Source organism: Dipodomys spectabilis, unplaced genomic scaffold (assembly GCF_019054845.1).
Source record: "Dipodomys spectabilis isolate Male_0828 unplaced genomic scaffold, ASM1905484v1 ptg000210l, whole genome shotgun sequence".
NCBI classification, from domain to species: Eukaryota; Metazoa; Chordata; class Mammalia; order Rodentia; family Heteromyidae; genus Dipodomys; species Dipodomys spectabilis.
Window position 1 is genome coordinate 5,462,800 of NW_024870887.1, and position 27,871 is coordinate 5,490,670.

General features: G+C 42.2%; 1 protein-coding gene across 1 annotated transcript in view; it reads right to left on the bottom strand.

Annotated features, from left to right (window-relative positions):
• Alk (ALK receptor tyrosine kinase) overlaps window positions 1-27,871 on the bottom strand; it is a 507,293-nt gene that overhangs the window by 327,585 nt on the left and 151,837 nt on the right. The window contains exon 3 of the mRNA XM_042696640.1: window positions 9,309-9,510. Coding sequence (XP_042552574.1) covers window positions 9,309-9,510 — 202 coding nt within the window. The remainder of the gene's footprint in view (window positions 1-9,308; window positions 9,511-27,871) is intronic.

A 27,871-nucleotide genomic window follows, 5' to 3' on the forward strand; every position in this document is an offset into this window, starting at 1 on the left:
TTCCTCTCTAGGAAATGGTGAGCCTTGATAACTCATCTGAGATGAAAAGTGAGTTTCCAGGTATTTTGACTTCTCCTTTATAACAGCGGATATTTATCATTATGAGATTTTTACTAAGATGCCACTCTGACAAGCCAAGGGGTTACAGGTATTCACAATTCTCTCATCCTCCTGGTGTTCAATCTATCAAATATCCAGGGCAGAGTAAGGAAACAAAAGCAACCAGCTCAAGACAGTCCTACTACTACAAGCCTTCGGCTGTCAAATCTGGAAGGTCAAAACTGGCGGAAGCTGATGGTCTTTTCATTTATTTTATTTTTTATTTTTTTCTTGACACCCATCAATGAAAGCAATCGTGAGTAAAAGTTCTACCTGCCAGGAAAGGAATTGTCCTTTGTACTTAGTGGCAACCTTCACAGTTGAGGTGCACTCTGACAGCTGCTTCCCGAGGCCCTGGGAGGATTACACATCTATCCTGGGGCAGAGAGAAAAGACATTTTATCTTTCCCATGATTGGACGCTCTTCTATGAGCTTTATTATTTAGACTCAAAGCTTAAGTTTAAAAAGACTTGTATCAGCCAGGCTCCCGGTGTTCATTCCTATAATCCTACCTACTCAGGAGGCTGAGATCCCAGGATCACTGTTCCAAGCCAGCCTAGGAAGACAAATCCACGAGACTTTTATCTCCAATTAATCAGCAAAAAGCTAGAAGTGGAGATGTGGCTCAGGGGGTAGGGTGCCAGCTATGAGCAAAACGCCAAGTAAGAACTCGAATTCAAGCACAAGTACTTGCACACACACACAGAGGCACACATGCACATACCAACACACCAATACACAAACACGAATGAAGACTTGCGTCATCGGTGGTGTGCTTGTAATCCTGGCTGCACAGAAGGTGGAGGCTGAAAGATTACAGTCTGAGGCTGACCCAAGGTAAAAGCATAAGACCCTGTCTAGGAAACAAATCAAGAGGACAAAAGACAACAACAAAAACCTGAGGCTATAGATCAAGTGATAGCTTTCCCAGCAAGCAGAAGAGTTATATCACAGAACTACTTTAACTACCTTAACTACAAGCCTCTCACCTACTGTAGAATGCCTACTGTGTGCTAGACATTATGCTGCATATTGAGGGGATTAAAAATAGTACAAAAAGTCAAAATTTCCATGATCAAAGAATGACATTGCCCCATTTGTTAGGAAATGGAAAGACTTGGAAAAAATTATATTCAGTGAAGTAAGCCAGGCCCAAAGAAACATAGGTCCCATGGTTTCCCTTATTTGCAATAACTAGTATATGTCTGAGTCAAGCAGAAAAGGTCAGATAATTTGATGTTAGGGAAATGAAACCTAAGATATGTATTCAAATGTTTTTTTCTTTCATGCGATTGTTTCTAACACATTTATAAGATTATTTCCTTGTTGCTTTGTATGTCCCTCCCCCATGGTATAACCCCTGCTTTCACTGTATTTGATGTTGTTATAATTTGTGCAGGGGAAGGGAAAAAACAAATCGTTTAAATAGGGATACAGGAGGACCCATTGCAACAATGAGATGTACAAGTCATTATGTGGAAAATGAACTTTACAGCCTTGGTGGCGGGGGGAGGAGGGTTGGGAAGGGGAAACAAAGGAGGAGGCTACACCGCTTGATAAGAAATGTACTCATTATCTTGCCCATGTAATTGTAACCCCTCTGTACAGTATTTTCACAATAAAAAAAGAAAGAGAAAAAAAAATTTCCAAGATCAGGACTGGTGGCCTATAAGTAGACATATCCCCATGAGAAAAGCTTTTTCCTGGCTGTCAGCAGAGCCAGGCCTGGTAGCAGGGTTTAACTTCAAGGTCCTCTTGGAGCAATGACAGGAGAAAAGAAAATGAATACCCAAGAATCTGTACTCCCTGGTGTGCCTATGACTATAGATAAATCACTGACCCTCTCTGAATTCAGTTTACTCATCTGTCAAAGGAGGATGCAGATGACAGAGAAGACAAAATAAGTCAATGGATGTGATGTATTGGAACACTTACCAGCACTGAAGAGATATTTGCCACATAACATGTCTCTGAGAACAAAGAAAAAGGGGGAGTTGTGTCTCTGCTGTTTCCCGGGAGCCTAGATGAATGTCAGCACAGGACACTCTTAAGTCTGAAGAGGATGGATGGAGTGGTGAATGGATGAATAGATGGTTGAATGGCTGGCTGGATGGACAGAAAGACAGGCAGAGATTTCCTATAACTCTAAAAGGTCTGGCTTCTATCTTGTCTATTCTGTATTCTTTTCAGTCTCTATGCCTTTGAAAGTCCTCTGTGAGTCAGAATTATAGAGGAGAATTTGTGAGAATATTCACCATGGAACACTGGTCACATACATAACCTTGTACATACCCAAGCTGTCCCAGCTTGGGGAACTGCATATACCACAGTCAGATAGTCCTGTCACTAGTCTGTCCATATGTAAGTAGGAGAAAAATAACTATCCATACTATAATAAATGCATCCCACATCTCCAAGCTTTCTTCCTCACTTTTCTCCTTAATGTTTAGTTAAATGGTTATATAAAGCTACAAGCTTATGTGATCAACCACTTCAAGCTGAGTTGTTAGCCATGATTCTTAATTTTTGATGTACACCAGAATCCCTGCACAGCTTGCTAAAAATACTTATGCTTATGTTCAATCCCAAAATGAATAAAATCAGAATGACTTGGGATGAGACTCAGTCATGAATTCTGTAAACGGTGTGGTTCTGATTTGTGTGACTGGAGCTTGAGCTATCCCATGAGAATACCAACGGCCTACTTCCTTCAGAGAAGTCCGACATTTCTGAAGCAACTTTAATATTACTGCTCAACATGCTGAGAAATGTGCTAAATCCAAGGAGAATCAGTAGGACTGATACATTGGGGGTCCATCTTAAAAAACACAGGTGGACATTCCAAGAATGAGGAGCATGAAACTCGTATCTTAGATCTCCCATAATCCTGGAGGAAGAGAAGCCCTGGGTCCCTTAATGTGACAATTACGATGATAGGAGCAACTTTACTATCTGCTCTGCCAGGTCTCGAATTTAATCCTCACAAAGATCCCATGAGATTACATAATTGTTACCATTTTGCAAGTCAAGAAAGAGGAGGCTCACAGCAAGTCAGAGATTCACCCAAACCCAACTATATGTGAAATGTTGCCTCCAAGAAAACTTAGAGCCTCAAGTGTCATGATCACCAGTCCAGGGGTAAAATCTGCCTGTGACAAGCCTGTATGTCAAGTTTAAGGCTTTTAAAAATTATCTTTAAAGCCTTTGAATGGCTCTCTCTTTTTAGTGTAAATCACCCAGACATTAAAGCCCTTATTGTATATTTATTAGTGTGTTATTCAGACCAAGGGGAGAGAGAGAGAGAGCGAGCAAGCAGCTGACACCACAAATGACTTTGAAAGTGAGAGAAAAAAAAAACTGGGCCTGAAATTAAATCATTGTGACACTGCCACTCAAGGGCATCAGTTTCAATAAATGATCACCTTTTAAAAAAAAATTCCTGATCCCGTTTATCATGCAAGCTGAATTTGAGAAAAACTTTGGGCCAGATGCTGAATGCCACAAACTCTGATTTCCCTGCACCTGGCCAGACTTGCCACATTGCCCTAGGAGGTCCAAAGTTAAAACCCCAGCCTAGTTTGGGAAAAGCAATCAGGGTTTTTTGTTTTTAACAAATGCCTTGTGGCATTTTCTACTTGTGCCTAACCAGGAGACTATCATTCCTCACTCAGACTGCTGAGACCAGTCCTGTCTACTTACAGGAAAAGCCAGCATTCTATGTGCTGGAGTGACAAGTTTCTATGGCGCAGACAGCAGAGAGGTGGAGGGAATGATTGCCTGCTGCTCCCAGGCCCGAGTGGCATCTGAAGAAGAGGCCACTGGCCATGCAGGATGGACAGGGACACAGTATACTGGTGAGATGCTGAGGGCGCAAAGACTGTGGTGTTCATAATCACACTGTAAATCAGGAGGGATCAGGGCTGGGACTGGCCACCCTCAGGCCAACAAATCAACCTCTGAGTTACATTGCTTAGGGATACCCTCTATTAGCATTGTTACCAGTCTTAATAGTAAACTCTTACGTCAGAAATGACTGGTTTAACAAAAAGTAACAGTTTGTAACCCAGATTGGACCTAGATTTTTCTCTGCTTGGAGCAGGTGCTTATAGATTCTCATCTAAGGGCAGTGAATCCAAGGATGTCCTGTTGTAGTTATTCAGACAGGAGACAAGAGAGAACATGGGAGGGTTCCTGAGTGCCGGCATGGAAGGACATGAATGCAGACCAGGTTTGATTTGGTCACAGGAAATCAATGGGGGGTGGGTTGGAACACTAAACTCAAACTTTATCTTTAGGGTCTAGAGCTAAGATCCTGCAAAAAGGCAAGGCTTTGCAAAAAGGAGAATCTCCCTTCTCTCCCAGGCTCTGAAATGAGCATGTTCACGCTGTGAAATGTCCCTGACAGCTTTGCTAGCCCGAGTACCACCAAATCCTTTAGATTTAAACCATCTTTTCAAGTATTAATAATTCAAGTGATTGGCAACTTGTATCCCCTCCGGGCCCAATTCTTCCCTCCACACACTGTGCAGTTCTGGTCACACATAATAACGTCCCCAGATACCCAGGGCTGCCGAAGAAAACCGTGTGCTCTGGAGAGGCAGGATGACTTGAGCTGTATGTCTGGAATGAAGCCCTGGAGAGTCTCTCCTACAACTCAGAACCCCACCAGCCCTTAAGCTTGTGCCTGTAACTAGGAGGGCATTGGCTGCACATAGCCAATCATTGCCACATCAATCTTTCTAGACACAGAGCACAGTGCACGGGTGGCACCAGGCAGGAGCAAAGCGAGGCTGCCTGTGCTGGTTCTGACGCCCAATGATATCAGCTCAGCATCTTAATATCGCTCTAAAACAGCTACTGCTATTTGACTTGTGTCTTCCTTAATGGACTGGATGTTCCTTGAAAGCCATCACCCTGTCTTCTTTGGCTATGTCATCTGTGGCACCTATTAGAGGCCAGACACTCTATCCACAGTTGTGAAATGAATGTATAAGCAGGAAAGCAACTAGCATTTATTAAGTATCTAATACATCCAGGCACAATGCGAGCCATTTTCCTTATGCTATTTCACAACTCACCATATTAAATAGGTATCATCATATTTATTCAACTCATGGGGACTCTGGGAGCATTCACTGCTAGCTATCTTACGCCTATTTGATTCTGGAGCCAGCCAGGCCTGGGCTATTTAATAGCTCTGCGTTCTCTGATCCTTTGCTCTTGTGGTCATTTTGGCTAGAGAGATGGGCAGGCTGGGCATTCATCTGTCTGTCACCTGAGAGACCTCTGTGGAAGTCAGACTGCTTGGCAGACACGACTGCTCACGCTGTGCAATTCATTAGACTGCACACACCCTGCCACGCCGTGGGTGACATGCAAGGGAGCAGCTGCCATGAGCTCCTACCTACCTTCTCCCTGCTTGAGAGGAGCGGCTGCTCCCAGAACTACCACCACATGCTCACGACTCAGGGGTTTCCAGGGATTCGGTGGCATTGACTTGTCATTCCTCATACCACTCCTCTGAGTCAGGCTCTCCCCAGCCGACTTTATTATTATAACTTCCTCCCTGGTGACTGCAAACACCGCGTATTGTTTTCCAACTGCGGGTCCCTTAACCATCATCTCCTGATATGAGAGGAAGCCAGACCCATTTGTAAGCATCACGGTCAACATCATCAGGATGTCTTTGTGTCCCCCTTGCTGCTCTGAGCTGTCACTGAGCTCATCTCTGACGTTAAAGGGAGGGAGCATTCAGCAAGGGACACCACTAGATTCTGGAGATTAGTAGTGACCCCATAACCAGTCGCTTGTGATTGCAAACTCTGAGTAGAACAAAGCAAATTAGGATGTTAAGTAACCCACCCTTACATTGGCAATGATGTCAGAATACCAGATCCTTCCATTCTCTATTATAACCTTGTTGAGGGCAGGGTGAACAGCCCTGTTCCTACTTTACAGTTGGGGAAACTGAGGTTTGAGAGGAAATGGGATTTAGCAGAAGCCATAGAGTTCACTCATAAAACATTCTTGGGAGAGAGATTGATCTTTTGTGTTCCTTGTGCCATTTTGGTCCTAACAAATTAGATGATTGGTTATTGAGCTGAAGACTGAATGGTGGTGAGCTGGGATTTAAATTCAGAGCTTCTCATTCATAGCCCTTTTTTGTGAATTCCTCTGCTTGCCTGCTGTGGCCTAACTGAGCCCTCATAGCAAAGAATACAAATGTTCTGAAGTCTGACTGGCTAGGTTCAGGTTATCACCAACTTGTCTAGCTTGTGACCTTGGGGTAGGTTATTTGACCTCATTGAGGTTTTTTGTTTTTTTTTTTTAACCTGAAAAACGAGATAATAACCTAGTGCATTATGCTGTTATGAGTGGTAAATGATTAAAAAATGCATTTAAGGTTCACAGCAACAACAACCTAGCATATTTAGGAAGTGCTCAATAAATGCTAGCAATAGCTATTATTGCTCAAGGTCAGAGACAGGGCCTTATATATCTTTGTAATTGAGGACCTATTACAGCAATTAACACCTACTCTTGAATATAGGACTCTAGACACCTACCAAACATGAAAATTGTAATGTGACATGTGGCAAGCCCTGTCCCAACCTGGGCTCAGCTAGTATATCTTTAAATTGAGGAGGATGAGCCCAGTAGATCTCATAGTTTCTCCCAACTCTAAAATAGCCCATTTAACACAGTGGTTCTCAATATAGGGTATTTTGCCCCTTAAGTGACATATGGAAAAGTATGGAAATGCTTCTGATGGCCAGATGGGGGGAGGAGGGGAGGTGCTACTGACATCTACTGAGTAGAGGCCGGAGATGTCATAAAAATGCATAGGACTGTGCCCAACCCCTCCCCAACCACCCCTGCCAAAGAATTGTTCTGCCTCAAGTGTCAGGTTGATATTCTGATCCAACTACGAAAATCCACATCTCTGAGTTGCTGGGCAAGGATGATATGTCTTGTAGCTTGCTAAGACACACAGGAGACCAGGGTTCCTCTACTGGATTCCTTTACAGCTGCCACCTTCTGCCTTTACCCCATTGATTAAGTTAGAAGTGGGAAATCTGTGCAGGCATCGTTAATTTTACTTCAGGATGGTTCCAGCTCACTGCTAAACTCCAAGATGGCTCTTCCAGAGTGAGGGAAAAACTCCATACCTGAGATTCCCAGAGCCTGGGCCTGAGACCAAATCTTTGAAGATGTAGGGGCAGCCCTGAGTCACATGAGTTGTTCCAGAACAATTCTTCTCCGTCCTACCTTCCTCAATTCACATCCTTGAGAGGGCAGTCCAGCCCTTCTGGTGAGGAAAGAGCTGCTTTAAGAAGAAGACACTTTGGACAGTGTGTGTGGAGGGAGGAGAGGTGGAACTTGAGCCTCGTGGCCATTACAGCCTCTAGGTGAGGAGTCCCCCATCCTTGCCACTGAAGGCACTAGCATTGCATAGTTCCAGGATTATTTGTCCCGAAGCAACAAAGAACCTCCATCATCTCTCTCTTGCCAGGTATTTTCATCTTCCCTTTTTCTCTTTTCATCCCTCCCTCTACTCCCTTTACTCTTGAATTCCTGCTTCTCAGCAGTCTCTGGCTTTCCTGGGAAAGAACACAAGCCAGGAGAGGGGAGATCTGGAATCTGGTTTGGGCCATGCCACTTTCTATTTCCTTTTTCTGCCTCAGTTTTCTTGTCTGTTGAATGGGACTTCACAAGAATAGAAGCATGAGGAAGCCCTTGGCACATCCCTGACTGTCAACTTCGTGACCACAATGCAGGTGCACAGGCACCTGCTGACCTCCCTCTGGAACCCTCCTTCTGGGTATTTATTCTCAGCCCACTTTTCAGACAAGCTCTAACTCAACCCCTGCGACATAAGCGAGTGCCCACTTCACCCAACTAATGCCATCATGGACTCATCCATTACCTAAAGATTCAGTAGCTCCAAGCTCCCTGGTCTTTGCCAAGCTGGCTGGAGAGGGAATTTGGAGAACATAGATCAAAATAAACAGCACATGCCTAAGGATGATGACATGGCCAAGGCCACCACCACTCTGCCCACAGATGAGTAGCCATACTTCTTATGTTTTATAATGGAAAGGGAAGGGAAAGGGAAGAAGGACTGGGACCAGAGGATAGCTCGTTCCAAACAGACTAGACATCTGGCACTGGTGATTGCTGGAGAATGCAGTGAGAGACACGTCATGTCTGGGACCCTCCCCACCGGCCCAAAGAGGCATTTCAGCATGTAGAAGGTGGCTATGAGTTTAGGTATTGGGACAGCATCCTTCCTGGTACCAAGATGTCATCCTGCTGGGACTGAAGCAGCTTATGGTCTTAAGAAGTGGCAGGATTCCTTGGAAGAGGTATTTCCTCAGAAGGAAGTCAAGGTAAAGCATCGGTCCAAACCCTGAGGTCTTCCTCCTGTCAATGTGTCACGAAGAAAGATTCCCTCCTCCTTCTTAACTAAAGAGTAATCAAACCTAAGATCTCCTCCAAGTTGGGGCCTCAGGATGGTGTTTGTATTATGAAATGAGGTTTAGTGAAGGCAGGCAGACAGGTCCCAGTTCAAGTTTGCTTAACAATGTCACCCCTTTGTGGAGGCTTAATGGGTAGCTGAGCACTCAAGTGACATTTACCAAGAGCTTAGCAGATTCACTGTTGGAGGCACTCAGCATGACTTCCATGGTGGGCGTGTCTCAGAGGATCTAGAACAAGACCCCATTCCAGTCTCCACGGAGTTAACACTGGTGTGTATCTATCATTATTCTGCTCTGGGGGCCCACGCTCCCTCAGGACCTGTGTGGGTGATCCACCAAGTTTTATCCTTTTCCTTTCTGTCCAAGTTCTTCTGGTAAACCCTCATTTCCAGCATATTAAATTATTTTAATTTCAGCTGTTTAACATTGCCTTTAGCAGTTTTCTTCTTGGCTCCATCTGGACTTTTGGAAATGAATAAGCCTTAATATTCACACACTAAGTGTCCACTCTGACAGCTGGTCCACTGGCCTTCTGGAAGGACCTCCAGCCAGGGTGGTCAGGGGAATGCCTGAGTCATTCCTCGGGGAATACTAACCTTTACAGTTCAATCTGGAGCTATTCATGAAAGGACAATTATGAGTTTTAAATAGATGTCACAGAAATGGCTTTTTTTTTTTAAACCAAAAGCCAAATAACAAAATCGAGTTGGCTATGAGATAGGACTTACCCATGCTTGCCCGGACTGGGCTCCAGGAGAATCTCCCTTCCAGCCTCGTTATGAGGCAGTAGCTGAGCGACGTACCTCCCAGAAGGCTGCAGGTGCCTGTGTACAGAGACAGCCAGTGTGCAGCGCTCACTGCTACTCCTCATCCATGGACTCAGGATGGTGTGCTTGGAGTCAGCTGAGGTGTTGAGGAGGAGGAAGGAGCCTGGAAAGAGGCAGAGAAAGCAAATCTACAGATGTATCCAGGAAGGAGAATGAACAGCAGCTTTGCTTTTGTGGCAGGACTTAGAAACCAAGAACATTCAAATCGGAGAGGCTGAGGCCTTTCTTATATTCTGTGTGTGTGTGTTTGTGTGTGTGTGTGTGTGTGTGGTGTGTGTGTGTGTGTGTGTTGGTACTGGAGATTAAAATTAGGCCTTAGGCATTGTCCCTGAGCTTGTTCACTCAAGGCTGGTGCTCTACTATTTGAACCACAGCTCCACTTCCAGCTTTATGGTATCTTAAGTGGAGAATAAGTCTCATGGTATTTATTTTGTTGAACTATGACCTTGCCTTTCTAAGGAATTATACTGTTTGCATTCTCCCCTGGTGCTACTGTATTTCAGTGAATACATTTGTATACACTTGCATACCACCCAAAATATTTACTTATATATTTATAAACCAAGACTGGGGCTTCCAGATATGAGAGAAAACATGTGGGGGAGAAGTACAGTCAACATTCAGTGTATATATTCCAAAATTGAGAAAAGTGAGGGAAAAGGTCAGTTGGGAGGGATGCGTGAGAATGCTAAAAGACGTGACATCCATCAAAAGGCTACATTGTACTTATAAACTGCCTTGTTGAAAGGCAAACATAAATAAATGAATAAAATAAAAAGGGGGGAGAGTTTCATGGACTTTTCTGTATGGGCTGGCTTTAACCACTGATCCTTGGATCTCAACCTCCTGAATAGCTAGGATTATGACCATGACCCACAGATTCTCTGTTAGCTTCTTTCTTATAGTCTTTACATTTCCCCGGGACCTCTCCTCTCTAAGCATTTATTTGCAAATAATACAGCATGACCCAAGTGGATGGCAATTGGGAACAGAGCTCTAACCTTAGCTAACAGGCTCTAACAGCCTCTAACCTTAGCTCCTCTATTACTTGATCTATGTCCTTGGGCTTCAGGTTTATTATCTGTGGACCTGGAGGGAAAACATCTATTTCAAAGGAATCCTATTCATTTGCTTCTTAGCTGAATGATCTTGGGCCAAGCATTGACTTTCTTAAATTTCAGTGTCCTTGTTTGTAAAATGGGGGTGAGAAGGGTTAGGTGAACTCAATGATCTCTTCTGATCCATTTCAGCTCTTGAGCGGAGGAATCATGTGAAGTTGCAACTTGTCTCCACAAAGAAAGCCCCACAAATCCACCCTTCTCTCCCTCCCCTCTCCCTACTGGTGCCAGACAAGCTATCCGTGATTCCAGTAGCCCAGGCCAAATGACCTACAAGAAACCTACATTCACGGAGATTACTGTCATCATAAAAGCAAAGCACTATTTTATTGTTCTAAGCATTTCCTCTGATGCTTTAATTTCACCTGTCACAATTCTGCATTGACCTAGGTGCTGCTCATTTTGCCGAAGAATACCTGTTTCCCGGCGGTTGGTCATTGACTTCCCCAGTGGGAACCAACCTGCCATAAGTGCTTGGCCTTCTGAAACAACCGCCAACACTTTCAGGGGTTTCTTCTGCACTAACCCAATTTACCAAATAAGCAATCTTCCTACCAGAAGATTTCTCAAGAAGAAGACAATGTGCCAGGAACTTAAGAGTCTTGCAGCATTCTGAAAGGTGGTAAAAGGGACTTCTGGTTCAGTTCAGAAGATGGGCACTGACTTTCTGAGCAGTGTCAGGGACATGTGGAGCCGCACTAGGGCCTGGACCCTCTGTATCTTTGGGCTGTTTCAGCATGACATGCATGCTTGATATGATTCTATTATATGCCAAGGTGTCAAACGGAGGATGACTGAGTTTCTGATTCTAGGTTAGTTTGTATCTGTCTGGAACAGGTAGAGGCTCTGGAAATATTTCTGGTAGCATGATCTTGCTCTACCTCACATCCAAGCTGATCCCGTGTTGTGTGTGATAATTTACAAATAAGGAAGTAACAACTGTGTCCTCATCTATGAGTGAATTCCCTGATGTTTTTCAAGCCAGTACAAAATTGGATGGAAATCAAGTAGGTTTTGAGCTATGGGAGGAAAGAATGTGGGCAAAGTAATGGCAGTATATGCCCTCTTAGGAAGATTGCAGGTATGCGTTTGATTGCACCCACAGGAACCTCAAAAATGAAGCTTAAGGGTGCCGGGTGCTGGGATCAGAGCCCTTTCTGCCTCAGTGCTCTTCATTCTGGGTGTGGGATCACATGTAAATGTTAATTCTCCATAATTCAGTTATGCAGCACCTCAATAATGGGACTCTTTTTTTTTATTTGTTGGTCATCGGGTTTGAACTCTGGGCCTGAACGCTGTCCCTCAGCTCTTCAGCTCAAGGCTAGCACTCTACCACTTGAACTACAGAGCCACTTCTGCCTTTTTTTTTGCTTATGTGGTGCTGAGGAATTGAACCCAGGGACTCATGCATGCAAGGCAAGCGCTCTACCACTGAGCCACCTTCCCAGCCCCTATTTCTCCAATTCTAATGTGAGATGATGGTTATATAAATTTTATTTTGTGCAACTGGACTATCTATAAGAGGCTGAACTTAAATTACTTTCACTCTCAATGAAACTGTAGAGTTGAGAGCTAGCTTTTCATCTATAGTGTTTCCTGTATTTCCCCCTCCCCCAAATTAGGGAGAAAATACATGTCATAAGCTCCTTGGGAAATTGTCAGTATAAATCTTTTAAAGTCAGGGAGGATTTATCACTCTTCTCCCTCTTTTCTGTTTCCTGTTTATTTTGCTCAGAACAGCCTGGGGCTAGTGAAGGCTCCTGGGGTCCTTTCTAATTAAGCAGGTGGATCTGGTGGCTCACAGGCCTTCACCTAGTGTGGCCCAGGGGGAGTGGAAAGCAGATCAAAGAGCTCTGGCCACAAAGCAGTGGCATCATGCCGCCCTCGGTATTGCATGGTGATGATATGTTCGATGATTAAATATGATTTTTACCTCAGGTCACCAATACTGGGCTGTGCTGATTTCCTTTCAACCATCAGGACACAAACTACAGACCAGAAACCAAGGGTCATGAATTTGGAGGTCAGATAGACTCTTTCATATCCGGGCTCTCTGTCCTGTTATAGACTTTAGACAAATTATTTAAACTCTCTAAATCCTCGATTGTACAAATCTGAGTACATAGTAGCTTATGTGGTTGCTTTTAAGGTTAAGTTAAAGAATGCACACTGAGTAGTCTGGATAGTGCATGGCCTGTAGTAGACCTACGACAAATGTCTGTATCCTGCTTGGAGGGCCATCTTTGTCTGGAACGCCTTTGATCGAGGACTTAGCTTCGAGTCAGAAGGATGGAATTTTAGCCCCAGCTCTGCCATTAGCAAGCTTCCTTTGTTGATACAATAAAAGGTTGGCTAGAGTCTCTCTAAGGACTCTGCAAGCTCCAAGCTGTCAGTAATTCTATCTGCCTGACTAGAATATTATTAATCTAAAAGAACCCGAGTCAAGTCTCTAAGCCCCCAAGTTCTAAACACTTCTCCTAATTCACCTCCCTGAAGATTCTACACCAACAGTGTCAATCAATTGGCCAAATATATCTTGAACTGCTTTGCAGAAAGTACACTGAGATTCTCTGCCCTCCACCCCACTCACAGTTTACACAAACACATCCAAGGAAAGGCTCCTTTCCCAGCACCATGTTTTCCCTGAAGTGTTTTTGATACAAGGCAGGTACCACCTCTAACACATTTAACACAGTGTTTGCTGTGGGATAGATACTCAGAATCTTAAGGATCTAAGTTACACATACACACGCACACACACACACACATACACACACACAACTTAGTAATATATATTATACATATACTATAGACATAATATATATAGTAATACACACACAGACACACAGACACAGACACAGATACACACACACACACACACACACACACACACACACACACACACACACACAGCCAGGAGCGAAACAGTACATAACAGCTTCTAGGAAATTTTAGAAAATTGTTTTCAAATTCCTCCTCTCACCAAGTTCCATATACTGGAAGAAGTTATTTTTCTTTTTTTCCTAATTTCTTTAGGTAGCTGAGTTCACAATAAATATGATCCTATATAGCATTATTAGGGGTACAACTATAGACTCTTTATATTGATGATTGGAAAAAATGACAGAACCTCTTGTCATTTTGATCTTCGGGTCTTCTTGATACATATTTATGTGCTCACTCTCTTATTCATCAGTACTGGGGATTGAACCCAGGATTTGAACATGCTACCTCAGAGGTTTACCACTGATTTTGAAATCATCTTTCACTTTTTATTGCTTCCCTTTTGAACTTCACAAAAAACACTTCCTGCTAATTCCCTGCAGTCTTCCTTGCAAGGTGGAGCTTGGGCTTCCTGTCCTCTGCCATATCCAATCCCACAAGTCAGCTGTAATTTTTTTCTCTACCATGTCAGGCCTGTGTAAGAATGACTAAGGCTTTTGTGTTCTCTTAACAGGTTAATGCTAAACACTGAAAATCAATACACCGACCTTTTATACTGATGACTGTATATTTTTTCCATTGCAGTGGAAAAAATGTATTTTTAGACCTTTGAGATCCAGTAATATATTCCACTCCAAGGAGAATGTTCTCATTGTCAGTAAGATCAGATACATTCTCAAATACTACCTGCCCCCTTTCCTTCTTTGTCTGTGTCTCTGTCTCTCTCTGTCTCTCTCTTTCTCTCTCTCCCTCTCTTTTTTGTGTGTTACTTGTCAAAACTGGCACATTTTAATCTGCCTCCTATTAGATTTCTTTGTACATTACTTTTCAGTAATTTAATTTCTTTTTCATTCACTTATTTTATGTCTGCATCCTCCACCACATCCTTGAAAAACCTTTTATTTCTTCTTTAAGACACTAAATTTACTCTTTTAATTTGTACCAATTGCTTTCTGAGCCTTCAGTACAGCTATTATTCTGAAATTTATTTTCACGAGGACTTTGATCATATTCTCGCCATCCTTACAAAACTTCCAGTGGATCTTTGAATGTCTGACATGCTTTTATTTCATTTTCCATCTGGTTGGTAATTCTTATGGCTATCGGTTCTTCTTTAGAAACATTATCTTAGGAATGTGAAGGTCTAGGGTTGGTGCTTTCTAGAATCATTGCTATAGAAGAGAAGTATAATGCTGGTTTTATTTGTGTTTTCTCCGCAGTTGATCTATCTCTCCAGAAGCTTTTAGACACATATTCAACCCTACAAGTCTGAAACTTCAATACAATGTGTCTAAATATGTAAAAATTCATATAGGGCATTTAAAAGACTTTAATCAGAAAATATGTTTTAATCAGAAACCCTGTCTCTTTCATCTCTAGATCTTGTTTGCTAATAATCTAAGTCCCCATATTCTCAGTCTCAAATCTTTTGGAAGCAATTTATCTTTCTTGTTAGCTTCTATTACCTTATTAATCATTATTTTCTCCATTAACCTTTCTGCTAGATTCTTCATACATCAGGTAACCTTTGATCAGTTCCTTTTATGCAAACAGGAGGGATGAGGAAGGCTGGGAAGAACTTTCTGCCCATAGGTGTTTCTGGTTCTTAATGGCCAAATGTGCCTGATGGTGAGAGGTGGGGAAGACCAGTTTTCAAATGTCCGCATCACCACCACCATCAAAGTTGTGTCGTCTTGAGCACAAACACATAATCCTTTCCTTTCCTTTTCCCAGTGGCTAAGCATTGTGTTATTGCTAGGGAAAAATGGTATTGCTAAGGAAGTAGACACCATCTGGATTAACCGCACAGAAATTCTCCTTCTTCCTTGCCCTTAACCTTCCTTCCAGACTATGATTCCCAGGTGCTCTCAAGCCACTGAGTCTTCCCTTCTTCTCCCAACACCTCTGCACGGCTCATTCTACATTATCTCCTCCATCCACAGCCGCTACCTCTCTTCCTGTTCTGTTTGCTCTCCAGAATTTATTCCTCCACTGAATTCTTTAATGTAACTTCAGAAGGATCTCAGGAAAGGAGACACATGTGTGCTCATTCTGCCATTTTCTGAACAAGAAGTCTTCTCAATCATATCCTTTGATGGGGAACATGAATAAACAATTGCATGCATCCTAATCAATCAAACATAATCTGGGAATCATTGGCTGATTGTCCATAGTGCATTAAACTATTAAATCATTATGATAGGCAATTACTCATTGAGTTGATCATGATGCTCTGCTCATGTTAGATAGGAACTAAGGAACTGCAGAAGTTTAGGGGTTAGAATATGGACAGAGAAGCACAGTGTGGTATACACAGGCCTCAAGTTGGTGTGTGTCCCAGGGTGCAGCATTGGAGAACAGTGTTGGTGGATGCACTCTGGTCTCTGTTCAGCTCCCAAGGAATCTTCCAAAAATTCCAACTCCTTAAGATGCTGGTAGGGACTATGGGAAAGCTCTATGTTGAAGGGAGTTTGAAAGTTAGGTCAGGATGGCTTGTAATCCTAGTTACTCAAGAGGCTGAGATCTAAGAATTGTGGTTCAAATACACCCTGGGCAGAAAGCCTGTGAGATTCTTATCTCCAATTAGTCAGAACACAGCTTAAATGGAGTTGCAACTCAAATGGTAGTGTACCAGATTGAGCAAAAAATGCTGAGGGACAGTGCCCAGGCCCTGAGTTCAAGCCCCAGTGTAGACACAAATACAAAAAGAAAAAAGAAAGTAAAAATAAAAGGAGCTTGAGGATTGCTGGGCTCAATCAAAATAAATAGGATCTTTTGCCAAAAGACTTGTCAGAATCATCCTATATAGTGGACCATGGAATGTGTGTGATCTATGTCCATTGTATGCAATGTGCCACAAAAGTATTTTCATTTCAGAAACTACTTATAGAATATAAAAGAGGAAAAAGAATTATGGGAAAAAGATGTTAAAGCAGAGGGATTAGTATGTCTGTGTTCACATCTATAGGTCTATACTTGTGCCCGTAACACATATCTTTGTGCCTGTCTGTATCAATTTTTACAAGGCTCATTGTCTGACTTTCAAAATCAGACCCACGTTCCTTCAGCAGAAGCACACATTGGGGAAAGGCTCCTCTGAGTCATTGCACTCTCTCTCTTTCCCTTTCAATTCTCTATCTGACTTTGAGAGAGCCATAAATAAAAATAAATATGATAGCCACATATAGCTTTTGTTTTCTGTACTTATCCTGGGGCTTGAACTCAAGGCCTGGGTGCTATCCCCAGAGCTTTTACACTTAAAACTATTGCTCTGAAGCCACAGCTCCACTTCTGGCTTTTTTGGTGTTGTACTGGAGATACAAGTCACACTAGGCTGGCTCCAAACCATGATCCTCAGATCTCAGTCTCTTGTGTAGCTAGAATTATAGGTGTGAGCAACTAGCACCCAGTTAATATCTTGTTTTACTGGGGAAGAAAACCACAAGTAAAGAAGCTCAGGATGTTTCCAGGGTCATACTGCATGGTACTAGTAAGATCTGGGGTTTGGAACAAGGATTTTGGTTTCTCTATGTGTATAATATCCAGTGTCAGCCTCTCCATGACAGAAATCTACAACTTGGAACTCTACCTGACAGTCTCCTTCACAGACCAAGGCCTGGGCAGCTAGGACCCAGACCAGCTGATCCTTTCAAAACCACTCTTGGGGGTTTCCGAGGGCTCTATCTACCATGGCAGGGCAGTGTTTGAGGGTCTCTTCTGTTGAAGCACTGAATGTAGTGTGTTAGATGTTTCTTTTCCAAATTCAAATACTGCTACTCAATACTTAAACTGTTAGCACAGAAATGTGGAATTGAAGAGGGAGAAGATAGGGTCATCCTCATGCTTTGCTGTTAAGCAGGATGACCGTAATACAAAATGTCACTGATCTCAAGGCTCCTGGAAACCTGTTGGCCCAAACTTCCACCTTGCAGATGAAAACAGCCTAGTGGCGATGAAGGGCCAGGCTTGACTCCTTAACTGGGTGGCCAGGGCTGTGTCAGGACCTGGTCCCAGTGCATTGTCCTTGGCTTACTCTGTCTCCATGTGAAATATTTGAAATCAGCTCTGCTGCCCTCCACCACTGGGAACTCAATGAATTGCTTTTCTGTGACTTCATTTTGAAGCACTTTGAAGAGAAATGCTATCAGAGTTTGAGATCACATGATGAGAAAATCCAAGTATGCTTATTAAGGAAGGGAACAGAAGTAAACGGAGTTGAACTTTCTGCATAGGATTATTCATCTTAACACAGTGAGTTCTGTTGCAGCCTAGAAATATTGACTCATTGGCACACTGAGTGGACTTTGGTAAACTAAATATGCAAAACAACCTCTCAGGTCTAAGAGAACTGGGACAAACGTTTGCTAGAAATGATTAGATATATCTACATTTGTGTTAATAGTAATGTGTGTAATTTGGATGTGTGTATACACACATACACACATATATGTTAATATACACACATAAAATACATATGCCCATATACATGCATGTAAATATATATACATAAACATATGGGAAGATCTATATATCAATGTATGCATATGTGTGGATATGGTGGTAGTGGTCTGAGATAGAACCTTGCTATGTAAGCCTGTTTGGCCTCACACTTGCAATCCTGCCTCACCTCCTGTGGGCTGGGATTACAGACAGGCACCATGACACCCGGCTGTGAGTACATGTTCCATGTCTCTCCCCTTTTAGATCTTTGCTCCTGTTAAATGGAATGAACTGATTTTAGGGGAGGTAGATAGGTGATTTTTGTTTATAACAGCACAAATTTTCATCTAGAAAAAAAAAAAGGAAAGCCAGTATAGTCTACGCACTGAATGTGTGTCCTGGGGATGTCAGCGAAAAGATAATAAAAAGCCAAGCACAGAAATAGAAGGAAACAGAAGCTAAAGTGCTGAGAAACCTTTTTCTCCCTAAGAGCTCATTTTGGTAATCCTCAAGGAAAATAGGAAAGCACTTGATCTGACAAGAGGAAGAAAGGGAAAGCAAATGAAAATGAAACAATTGATTTAACTCAATGAGAAGCAGGAGGAAGGAGAGATAAAAGTCTCTGCTGCTCAGGGAGGAGCAGGAAGGGGGGACTCCAGGGACGGGGAGTGTTTGTGCATCCCATTCCCTCCAGAGAGAAGGAAGCACAGCACTGCCCTTCCCCACTTTGGCTCTCCGTTAGGAACCAGAACCTTCCATTTCTGCTTTGTATCTCCAGATGTCAGAGTTCTTAAACCTTCCAGGTTACTCGTTAAAAGTTTGCAAAGAAGGGGCAGGTTTTTGTCGCTTTTGAACATTACGTTGATTTCTTTCTCTTAATTAAAAACTTTTAAAAGCACTTTTCCCCACCCATTTCCTTACAGGATTCTCATAGGATCCTAGGTTTAAAACCACACATTCTGACATTCCATCTACTATGGCTCTCCACCGTCCTGCTGCCCAAGGAGCGCAAGCCACGAGCAACCACGTCAGACCAAGCCACAGAGTCCCAAAGTTAGAGAAGGCTGGGGGCACGTCACCTTGTGTCCTGTGCAAGTCCTGTGGGATGGCTGGTCAGGGTCTCCAGACCAGCCTACCCCTTCCTCTTCATTGTTAGAAGAGGAAGTACACAGCATGGAAATGAGGCCTTCTTGCTGGAGCAGTGGGTAGGCGGTGTGCTCAAAGGTTCTTGAATGACCTGGGTTTTGTCCATCATCTAGCATACACCCTTCCCTCGTAGATAATGTGAAAACAGCGGCTGCTGTGCATTAAACACAGTTTAGTGCACCACCCTCCTGTGGGTTAGAACTCAAAATCCTTACCAGAGTCTACAAGAAAGGCCAGATCAATTTTACGGTCTCCAAAACTGCCCAGTGGCAGATTTCATAGTTTGACTTACTCAGCTTCTACACCAACTTCCTTATTTTTTTTCCTCCCTCTTTTACTAAGGCTGGAAGTTAAAAGACTGAAATATGGTAGATTCAGGTGAGAACTCAAATGGTGTAATTCCTTAGAAAAGCTAACTCGCAGTCCAACCAAATAAACACCAGGTACTCGAAAGGGGGATCAAAAGGAGAGAGTAGATAATTCAAGATGGGAAGTGCGGAGAATGGAGTCATAGAATTCAATGCATAACCTACAAAATTAGGACAACTGAGGGGCGGGCGAGGCTGGGAGGGATAAGGGGGATGTGGACAGGGATGACGTGGATCAAGATGCACTGGATTCATCAACTGCTTTGTTGAATGTCAACTCCTTTGGACAACTACTGAAAGATAACAAAATTATATTAAAAAATAAAGTATTGATTTAACCAATCTTTCTTGAAGAGAGAATTGAATGTGGACCCATTTCTGTCCAATAAAATATAAGCAGAATTGTGCTTAGATTTTTACTATTATAACAATTAGGTGGTTATTCCACAAATAAAAATGTAGGATGCATGTTCAAGGTGATTTCAGGTAAGCTACAAACAACTGTTTTAGTATAATTCTATATCAAATATTGCACAGGGCAAGCTTATACTAACAATATACTAACTTACCTGAGATTCACATTTAACTGGACATCATGTTTTTTTTCCTAGTAACCTAATGTGCTAGATATTTGGCAATGGGGAAAGAATTTTTGTTTTATACTTCTTTTTCTTTTTCTTTTATTTTTTCATTCCTGGAATACTGACCTAATGCCTGGAGATGTGGCAACTATCTTGTGACTATGAAGCCAATGACATGAGCACATGAAAGAAAAAGCCAATCAGCCCAACAACAAATCTTCAAAGAAACAACTGCCCAATAAATAAGTGGGCTAAAGACTTAAAGAGAAACTTCTCTGAAGAGGAAAGAAGGATGGCCAATAGACTCATGAAGAAATGCTCAACCTCCCTAGCCATAAAAGAAATGCAAATCAAAACAACATTGAGATACCACCTCACCCCAGTTAGAATGGCTAGAATCAAGAACTCTAATAACAACAGATGCTGGAGGGGATGTGGACAGAAGGGAACCTTACTGCATTGTGGGTGGGAATGTAAACTTGTTCAACCACTTTGGAAAGTAGTATGGAGGTTCCTCAAAAGACTCCACATAGAGCTCCCCTATGACCCAGCAATCCCACTTTTGGGCATTTACCCAAATGATCACAAACAAGACCACACTAAAGCTACCAGCAGGACTATGTTTATTGCAGCATTATTTACTATTGCTAAGATATGGAACCAACCCTGATGCCCCTCAGTAGATGAATGGATCAAGAAAATGTGGTACATATACACAATGGAATTCTATGTCTCCATCAGAAAGAATGACATTGCCCCATTTGTTAGGAAATGGAAAGGCTTGGAAAAAATTATATTAAGTGAAGTAAGCCAGGCCCAAAGAAACATAGGTCCCATGGTTTCCCTTATTTGCAATATCTAGTATATGTCTGAGTCAAGCAGAAAAGGTCAGATAAGGTGATGTTAGAGAAATGAACCCTAAGATATGTATTCAAATGTTTTTTTTTTCTTTCATGCGATTGTTTCTAAAGCATTTATAAGATTATTTCTTTGTTGCTTTGTATGTCCCTCCCCCACAGTATAACCCCTGCTTTCACTATATTTGATGTCGGTATGTCGGTATAATTTGTGGAGGGGAAGGGGAAAAACAAATCATTTAACTAGGGATACAGGTGGACCCATTGCAACAATGAGATGTACAAGTCGTTATGTCGAAAATGAATTTTACAACTTTGGTGTGTGTGTGGGGGAGGATTGGGTGAGGGGGCCGGGGGGAGGATGGGAAGGGATGGGAAGGGGAAACAAAGGAGGAGGCTACAATGCTTGATAAGAAATGTACTCATTATCTTGCACATGTAATTGTAACCCCTCTGTACAGTATTTTCACAATAAAAAAAAATGCCAATCAGAGACAAGGCCCCAGGGTGGAACTGCCTGGCATTCAAGTGATGAGGAAGCCTCCAAGATCTTTATTTGGTGAAGTCCCTCTACGGATGGCTTCTGTTAAACCTAGTAGTCTATCTTGGGCTGACTGACTCTCTAAAACAATGTCAAACTTCTTATTTATAGGGAAGCATTTTCTTCCCTTTGGAACTGAGGAGGGCCACAGAAGGGTTATTATTTGCAACAACATCAACAACAAAAAACCAAACCGCTTTTTTTAAATGTCTGGGAGATTTGGACTGTTAAGATCAGTGTTTTTCAAAATGTAATTTGTAACCCATTAGTGGTCCATGGAATCAATTCAGTGGGTGATAAACAGCATTAAGCAAAGAAGGGGAGAGGAAGGAGGAGACCCTAAGGAGGAAGAAATAGATGAAATTTACAAAGATCCTATTGAGACTCTTCTCTGGGATAAAACGGCTACTGATTTAACAACATACACACTCACATACAGATACACACTGTACACACAGAGACTCTGTGTCCTGTGTCATTATAGAAAGTCTGTTTCGTACAGTAGATCTGAGTGCTTGTCAGCCGTGGTGGCACACGCCAGTAATCAATGAGGAGGGTGAGGTAAGAGAATCACGAGTTTGAGACCAGTCTTGGCTATACCTTTAGCTGGGTGCTGGTGGCTCAAGCCTGTAATCCCAGCTACTCAGGAAGCTGAGATCTGAAGATTGTAGTTCAAAGCCAGCCCCAGCAGGAAAGTCCATGAGACTCGTTTTTTTTTGTTTTGTTTTTTTGGATCTGGTCATGGGGCCTGAACTCTGGGCCTGGGCGCTGTCCTTCAGCTCTTCAGCTCAAGGCTAGCACTCTACCACTTGAGCCACAGCGCCACTTCCGGCTTTTTTTTTTCTGCTTATGTGGTGCTGAGGAATCGAACCCAGGGCCTCAAGCATGTAAGGCAAGCGCTCTATCACTGAGCCACCTTCCCAGCCCCCATGAGACTCTTATCTCCAATTAACCACTCAAAGAATGGAAGTGGCCATGTGGCTACAGTAGTATTTAAATTAAAGGCCAGACCCAAGCTGCAGTTCCAGTTTCCAATGTCTATTTGTACAATTCACACTCATTCAGTTCTCTTCCTGAGCCATCTCTCTGTTGCTGGTGATTGGGATGGAAATTGTTTACAATTTACAAAACTCCCTCACAGGAACAGGCTTCCAGCAGTCTCATAGAATAGTTGCTTCTCTAGCAAAAACCATGTGACGCTAGCCAAGTGCCTGACAGGGGCAGAGGAAATGAAGGAGCTGACTTCTTTATTTATGACTTCTTTGTGTGTGTGTGTGTGTGTGTGTGAGTGTGTGTGTGTGTGTGTGTGTGTGTGTGTGTGTTGGTACTGAGGCGGTTACTGATACTTAGGGTTTCATTCAATCAGCCTTTTAGCTCAAGGCTGATGCCCTACCACTTGAACCACACCTCCATTTACAGTATTTTTCTGGTTAATTGGAGATAAGAATCTCACAGACTTTTTTGAAGTGCTGGCTTGAAACCTCAATCCTCAGATCTCAGCCTCCTGAGTCACATTTGATTTAATTGTTGGAGGTATAATGATATATCCAGAACACCCTGGATATATGTCTTAACTTTTTCAAATACAAATTATATGAAATAGAGAACAGAGATTTCGGTTGAAAATTTGTCTTCCAAATGGAATGGGTATTGGTATAAAAATGCACACTGGCTTTCAAAGGTGTTTAGGATAGAAAGAAGAATCTACAGTATTTCACTAACAAGTTTGGTATTGATTGCATATCAGAATGCTACTATCAGATATGTTGCATTAAGTACAATAATTACGTTCACCCATGTCTTTTTTCTATTTGTTATATGGTTTCTCAACATTGAAAGTGACTTTTTTTAGCTCACGTTGGGAGGACTGCTGCAAGGATTAAGAAGAGTCTTGCCCTAGGCTAGTGGATCCCCAAGTGGTTCAACCACTAAACCAGACCAGGTCACTTAGCTTGAAAGCCCTGGCTCTTATCACGGATCTACAGCCAATTCACCTCTCCCTAGGCCTGGCTCATCTTATGCTTACAACCAGAACATGCACCGCAGGATGAGAGTAATGTTATTAATGGCTAAATTAAACCTGTTTGTCCTGGACACACACCAGGTCAACATTTTATAATGCTTACTGCATTTGATCTTGCAACAAACCTATCCGGTAGGGTGATAATTGTACCCACTTTTTAGATGAGAATGATGACCCTGAGAAGTCAAAACAAAGGAGTGGGTGGACGTGAGCGTCTCCTCCGGATCCTGGCTCTCACAAGGGCAGCCGGACAGCGCGGGAGGCGTATGTAGCTGTCTCTATAGAGTGCTGTTCGATTCATTTCCTTTGGGAAATAATGGCTGCCTGATCTTCGGGCTGATTCCAATACTACGAGGCAGAAATCTCCAAGCTCAGAAGTCTCTGAATAGCTAGATAAGACTCAAGAAGGTGACTTTGTATCTAAAAGAATTTCCACCCAGAAAATTGAAATTTTGGCTTCATTCTAAGGGAATTTATTTAAAGATCCTCTTACTACGTGAGACTAAATTGCCACAACCTCCAAATATAGGGACAAATCATAATTCGCCCCAAAAGTCATTTTCTTTTAGTTAAAAACATCATTTATAGTCATTAAATACAAGTAGCAAACAAATGGTCAGAGGAAATTAAAAAAAAAAGAAAGCTATCTGTAGACAGCTTTCCATTTTTGATTCCCATGAGCAGGGGACTTCCAAAACATGCCTCTCTCCCGCTTTCTCTTTCAGTGTACTCACAGGTTATATATTTCTATAGGATTTCCAAACATTTATAAATACAATATTTTCCTAGGTGGCCATCATATTTAAGCTACTTGGTTTCAACAATTAGATTATTTCTGTTTTCTTGCTGCTGTTTATAAGTTGTTCTGTATCTATGAACATTACAATTTTGGCAGACTTAGTGCAACCATCTATACCTTAAACTTTGCATATTTACAGGGCACTGTGACTCTTGCCTGTAATCGTAGCTACTCAGGAGGCTGAGATCTGAGGATCACGGTTCAAAGCCAGCCTAGGTAAGAAAGTCTGTGAGACTTCTATCTTCACTAAACTACCAAAAGAGCTAGAAGTAGAACTATGGCTCAAAGTGGTAGAGCACTAGACTTGAGCAAAAGAAACGCAGATACAGTGCCCAGGCCCTGAATTCAAGCCCCAGGACCAGCACCAAAACAACAACAACAACAACAACAAATAACACCTTTGTATATTCTTTGACCCCCAAATCCCTTTCTGGGAATTTGCTTTAAAGAAATAGAGAGACTTTTAAAGAGTTGTTCGCAAATGTTTATAGTATTATTGATGTGAGCAAACATTTTAGAAATAGTAAATATCCAAACTAGAAAATTAAATAAGGTCTGGTATATCTAGACAACAAACTACTTCATAAAGCCATTAGATAATAAAGCCATTAAAATTTCTAGAGGAAGAGGTTAGGATTACTGAATATTAATAGCAACGGCTTTTTAAAAAAAATTGAGTACAAGGCATTGTATAGTGGGTATTGAAGATCTAATTTAATCCCTCATAATCTATTTGTGCTATTAGCATTATTTCCTTTGTACAGATGAGAAACCAAATCTAAGGTAAGGTGACTTTTCAAGCTACACAGTTGGCAAGGATTTGCAGAAAGGCATAAGCCCCAGCCATTTCCAGGGTCAACATCCTTAACCATTATGCTGCTACAAACACTGGACAGGGTGACACCCCATTTTCGTAAAATATAATAAGCAGACAAATATTCCTATGAAAAAAGAAAATGCTGAAGGGGATTCACCAAAACTTAAATGAGTAACTGTGGTCAGAGCATATTTTTCATTGTAGTTTTTGAATTTTTAAGTCTGGGCCTTGTACTTAGTAGGCAGGCATTCTACCACTTGAGCCATGCTTCCAGCACTAAAAATATTGGCAAAGAGATAGATAAATAGATAGATAGATAGATAGATAGATAGATAGATAGATAGATAGATAGATAGATGACATAAAATTTACTGTTTTAACTATTTGTAAGTGTACAATATTCAGTGACACTAATGACATTCACCGTGGTTTGTAAATATCACAAGAGACCACTTCTAGACTTTTTCATCATCCCAAACAAGTCCTCTGTGCCCACTGAACAATAACTCTCCACTAATCCTTCCCCTAGCCCCTGAATAACCTCTCTTCTAACCTCCTCTTTTATCTATTCTAGATACCTGGTAGCCATGCAATTATTTGTTTTGTTCCAGCTTATTTTATTTAGCATATTTTCAAGGTTTGCCATCTTATAGCATGTAGTATCAAATTTCATTTCTTCTCCAGGCCAAATGTGTAGATACCTCATTTTGTGTATCCATTCATCTGCCCATGGATGGACACATGGGTTACTTCTACTTTTTGACTATTGTGAATAATCTTGCTCTGAACGTTGATGATGGATATATGTTTATGTCCTGCTTCCAGTTCTTTTGGGAAAATATAGAGGAATGGAACTTATGGGTTATAGGCGGATTCTATGCTTAATGAATAGCTGTCAATGTGTTTTCCAGAGCAAACACATCAGTTACATGCCCCCCAGCAGTATATAAGGATTCCAACTTCTCTCTTTAAATATCCTCACCAACATTTCTTTTTTTTTTTAATTTTAATTTGTTTTTTTTTTGTGTGTGAACATACTATACAGAGGGGTTACAATTACATGGGCAGGATAATGCGTACATTTCTTATCAAGCATTGCAGCCTCCTCCTTTGTTTACCCTTCACATCCCTTCCCTACCTCTCCCCTACCCCCCACACAATCCTCCCTCCTCCCCCCCCCCCCCACCAATGTTGTAAAGCTCGTTTTCGACATGACCTTGTACTTCTCATTGTTGCAACAGGTCCACCTGTATCCTTAAACGACTTGTTTTTCCCCATTTCTTAGGTCACTTTGTTTTAAATAATAGTCATCCTCATGGAAGTGAAGGTGAAATCTCATTGTGGGTTTAACATATACTTCTCTAATGACCAGTAAAGCTGATCATCTTTTCATGTGCTTCTTAGCCTGTTTGTGTGTGTGAGTGTGTGTGTGTGTGTGTACACATGTGTGCCCACATGTTCACACACTAGTACTGGGGCTTAAACTAAAGGCCTTGCATTCTTTTTTTTTTTTCTTTGTCGGCCGTGGGGCTTGAACTCTGGGCCTGGGCGCTGTCCCTCAGCTCTTTAGCTCAAGGCGAGCGCTCTACCATTTGAGCTACAGCGCCACTTCTGGTTTTCTGGTGTTTTATTGGAGATAGGAGTCTCATGGTCTTTCCTGCCCGGGCTAGCTTTGAACCGCGATCCTCAGATCTCAGCCTTCTGAGTAGCTAGGATTACAGGCGTGAGCCACCAGCGCCCGGCAGGCCTTGCATTCTTGCTTGACTTCACTCAAGGTTGGTGCTCTATCACTGGAGCCACATCTCCAAGTTCAGCTGTTAGGTGGTTAACTGGAGATAAGAGTCTCATGGAAGCTGGGCACCAGTGGTTCATACCTGTAATTCTAGCTACTCAGAAGGCTCAGGACAGAGACTGAGGATTGTGGTTTAAAACCAGTTTGAGCAGGAAAGTTATGAGACTCTTACCTCTAATAAACTACCAAAAAAGCTGGAAATGGAGTTGTGGCTCCAGTGGTAGAGTAGTAGCTTTAAGTAGAAGAAGCTCAGGGACAGCCCTGGGCCCCCCAGTTTATGCCCATGGCCTAGGAAGAGTCTCATGAAAGTTTCTGCTAGGTAGCTATGATTACAGATGTGAGCCACCAGCACCTGGCTTTAGTGGCCATTTGTATCTCTTCCTTGGAGACCTCTCTTCTGAAGTCCTTTGTTCATGTCTTAACTTACTTGCTTGTTTTCCTGTGTTACTTAATAATTAGCAAAATAAACCACAGTTATATATGAGTTCTTCCCCTGTTTTTATGTCTCAGATTGCCTCTAGACATGAAGTTTATGCCAGCAGACTGGTCCCAGCACTCTCCTCAGCGTCTTGTCTGCACCTTGCTGCACACTGAGGCTGAAACTCAGACACACCTTTGCCGATGCTGTGCTTTTACACCAACTGGACCTTCCCTTCTTCTATTCTCTCTCCTTGTCTTTCTTTATCCACCTGAATTCTAATCAACCTTCAAATTCAGCTTAGGATCACTTCTTCAGTTAACTCTTCTGCTACTGTTCCAGTGTTTCTCCTCCAAAGTAATGTCAAAATCTTATCTCCATTGAGGTGGTATTGAGCAATGAAGCCTTTGGAAAGTGATTGAGTCCAGTGATCATTGTCCTCATGAATATATTAGTGCCTCAAGAAAGAGTTGGCCTTCTTCCCTTCCATCTCTGCCATGTGAGGAGACACCATCTTGAGAGCAGCCCTGGCTAAACACTCATCCTGCTAGCAGCTGATTGTGGATTTTCCAGCCTTTAGAACACTGAGCAATGAATTTCTCTGGCTCATTAATTATTCAG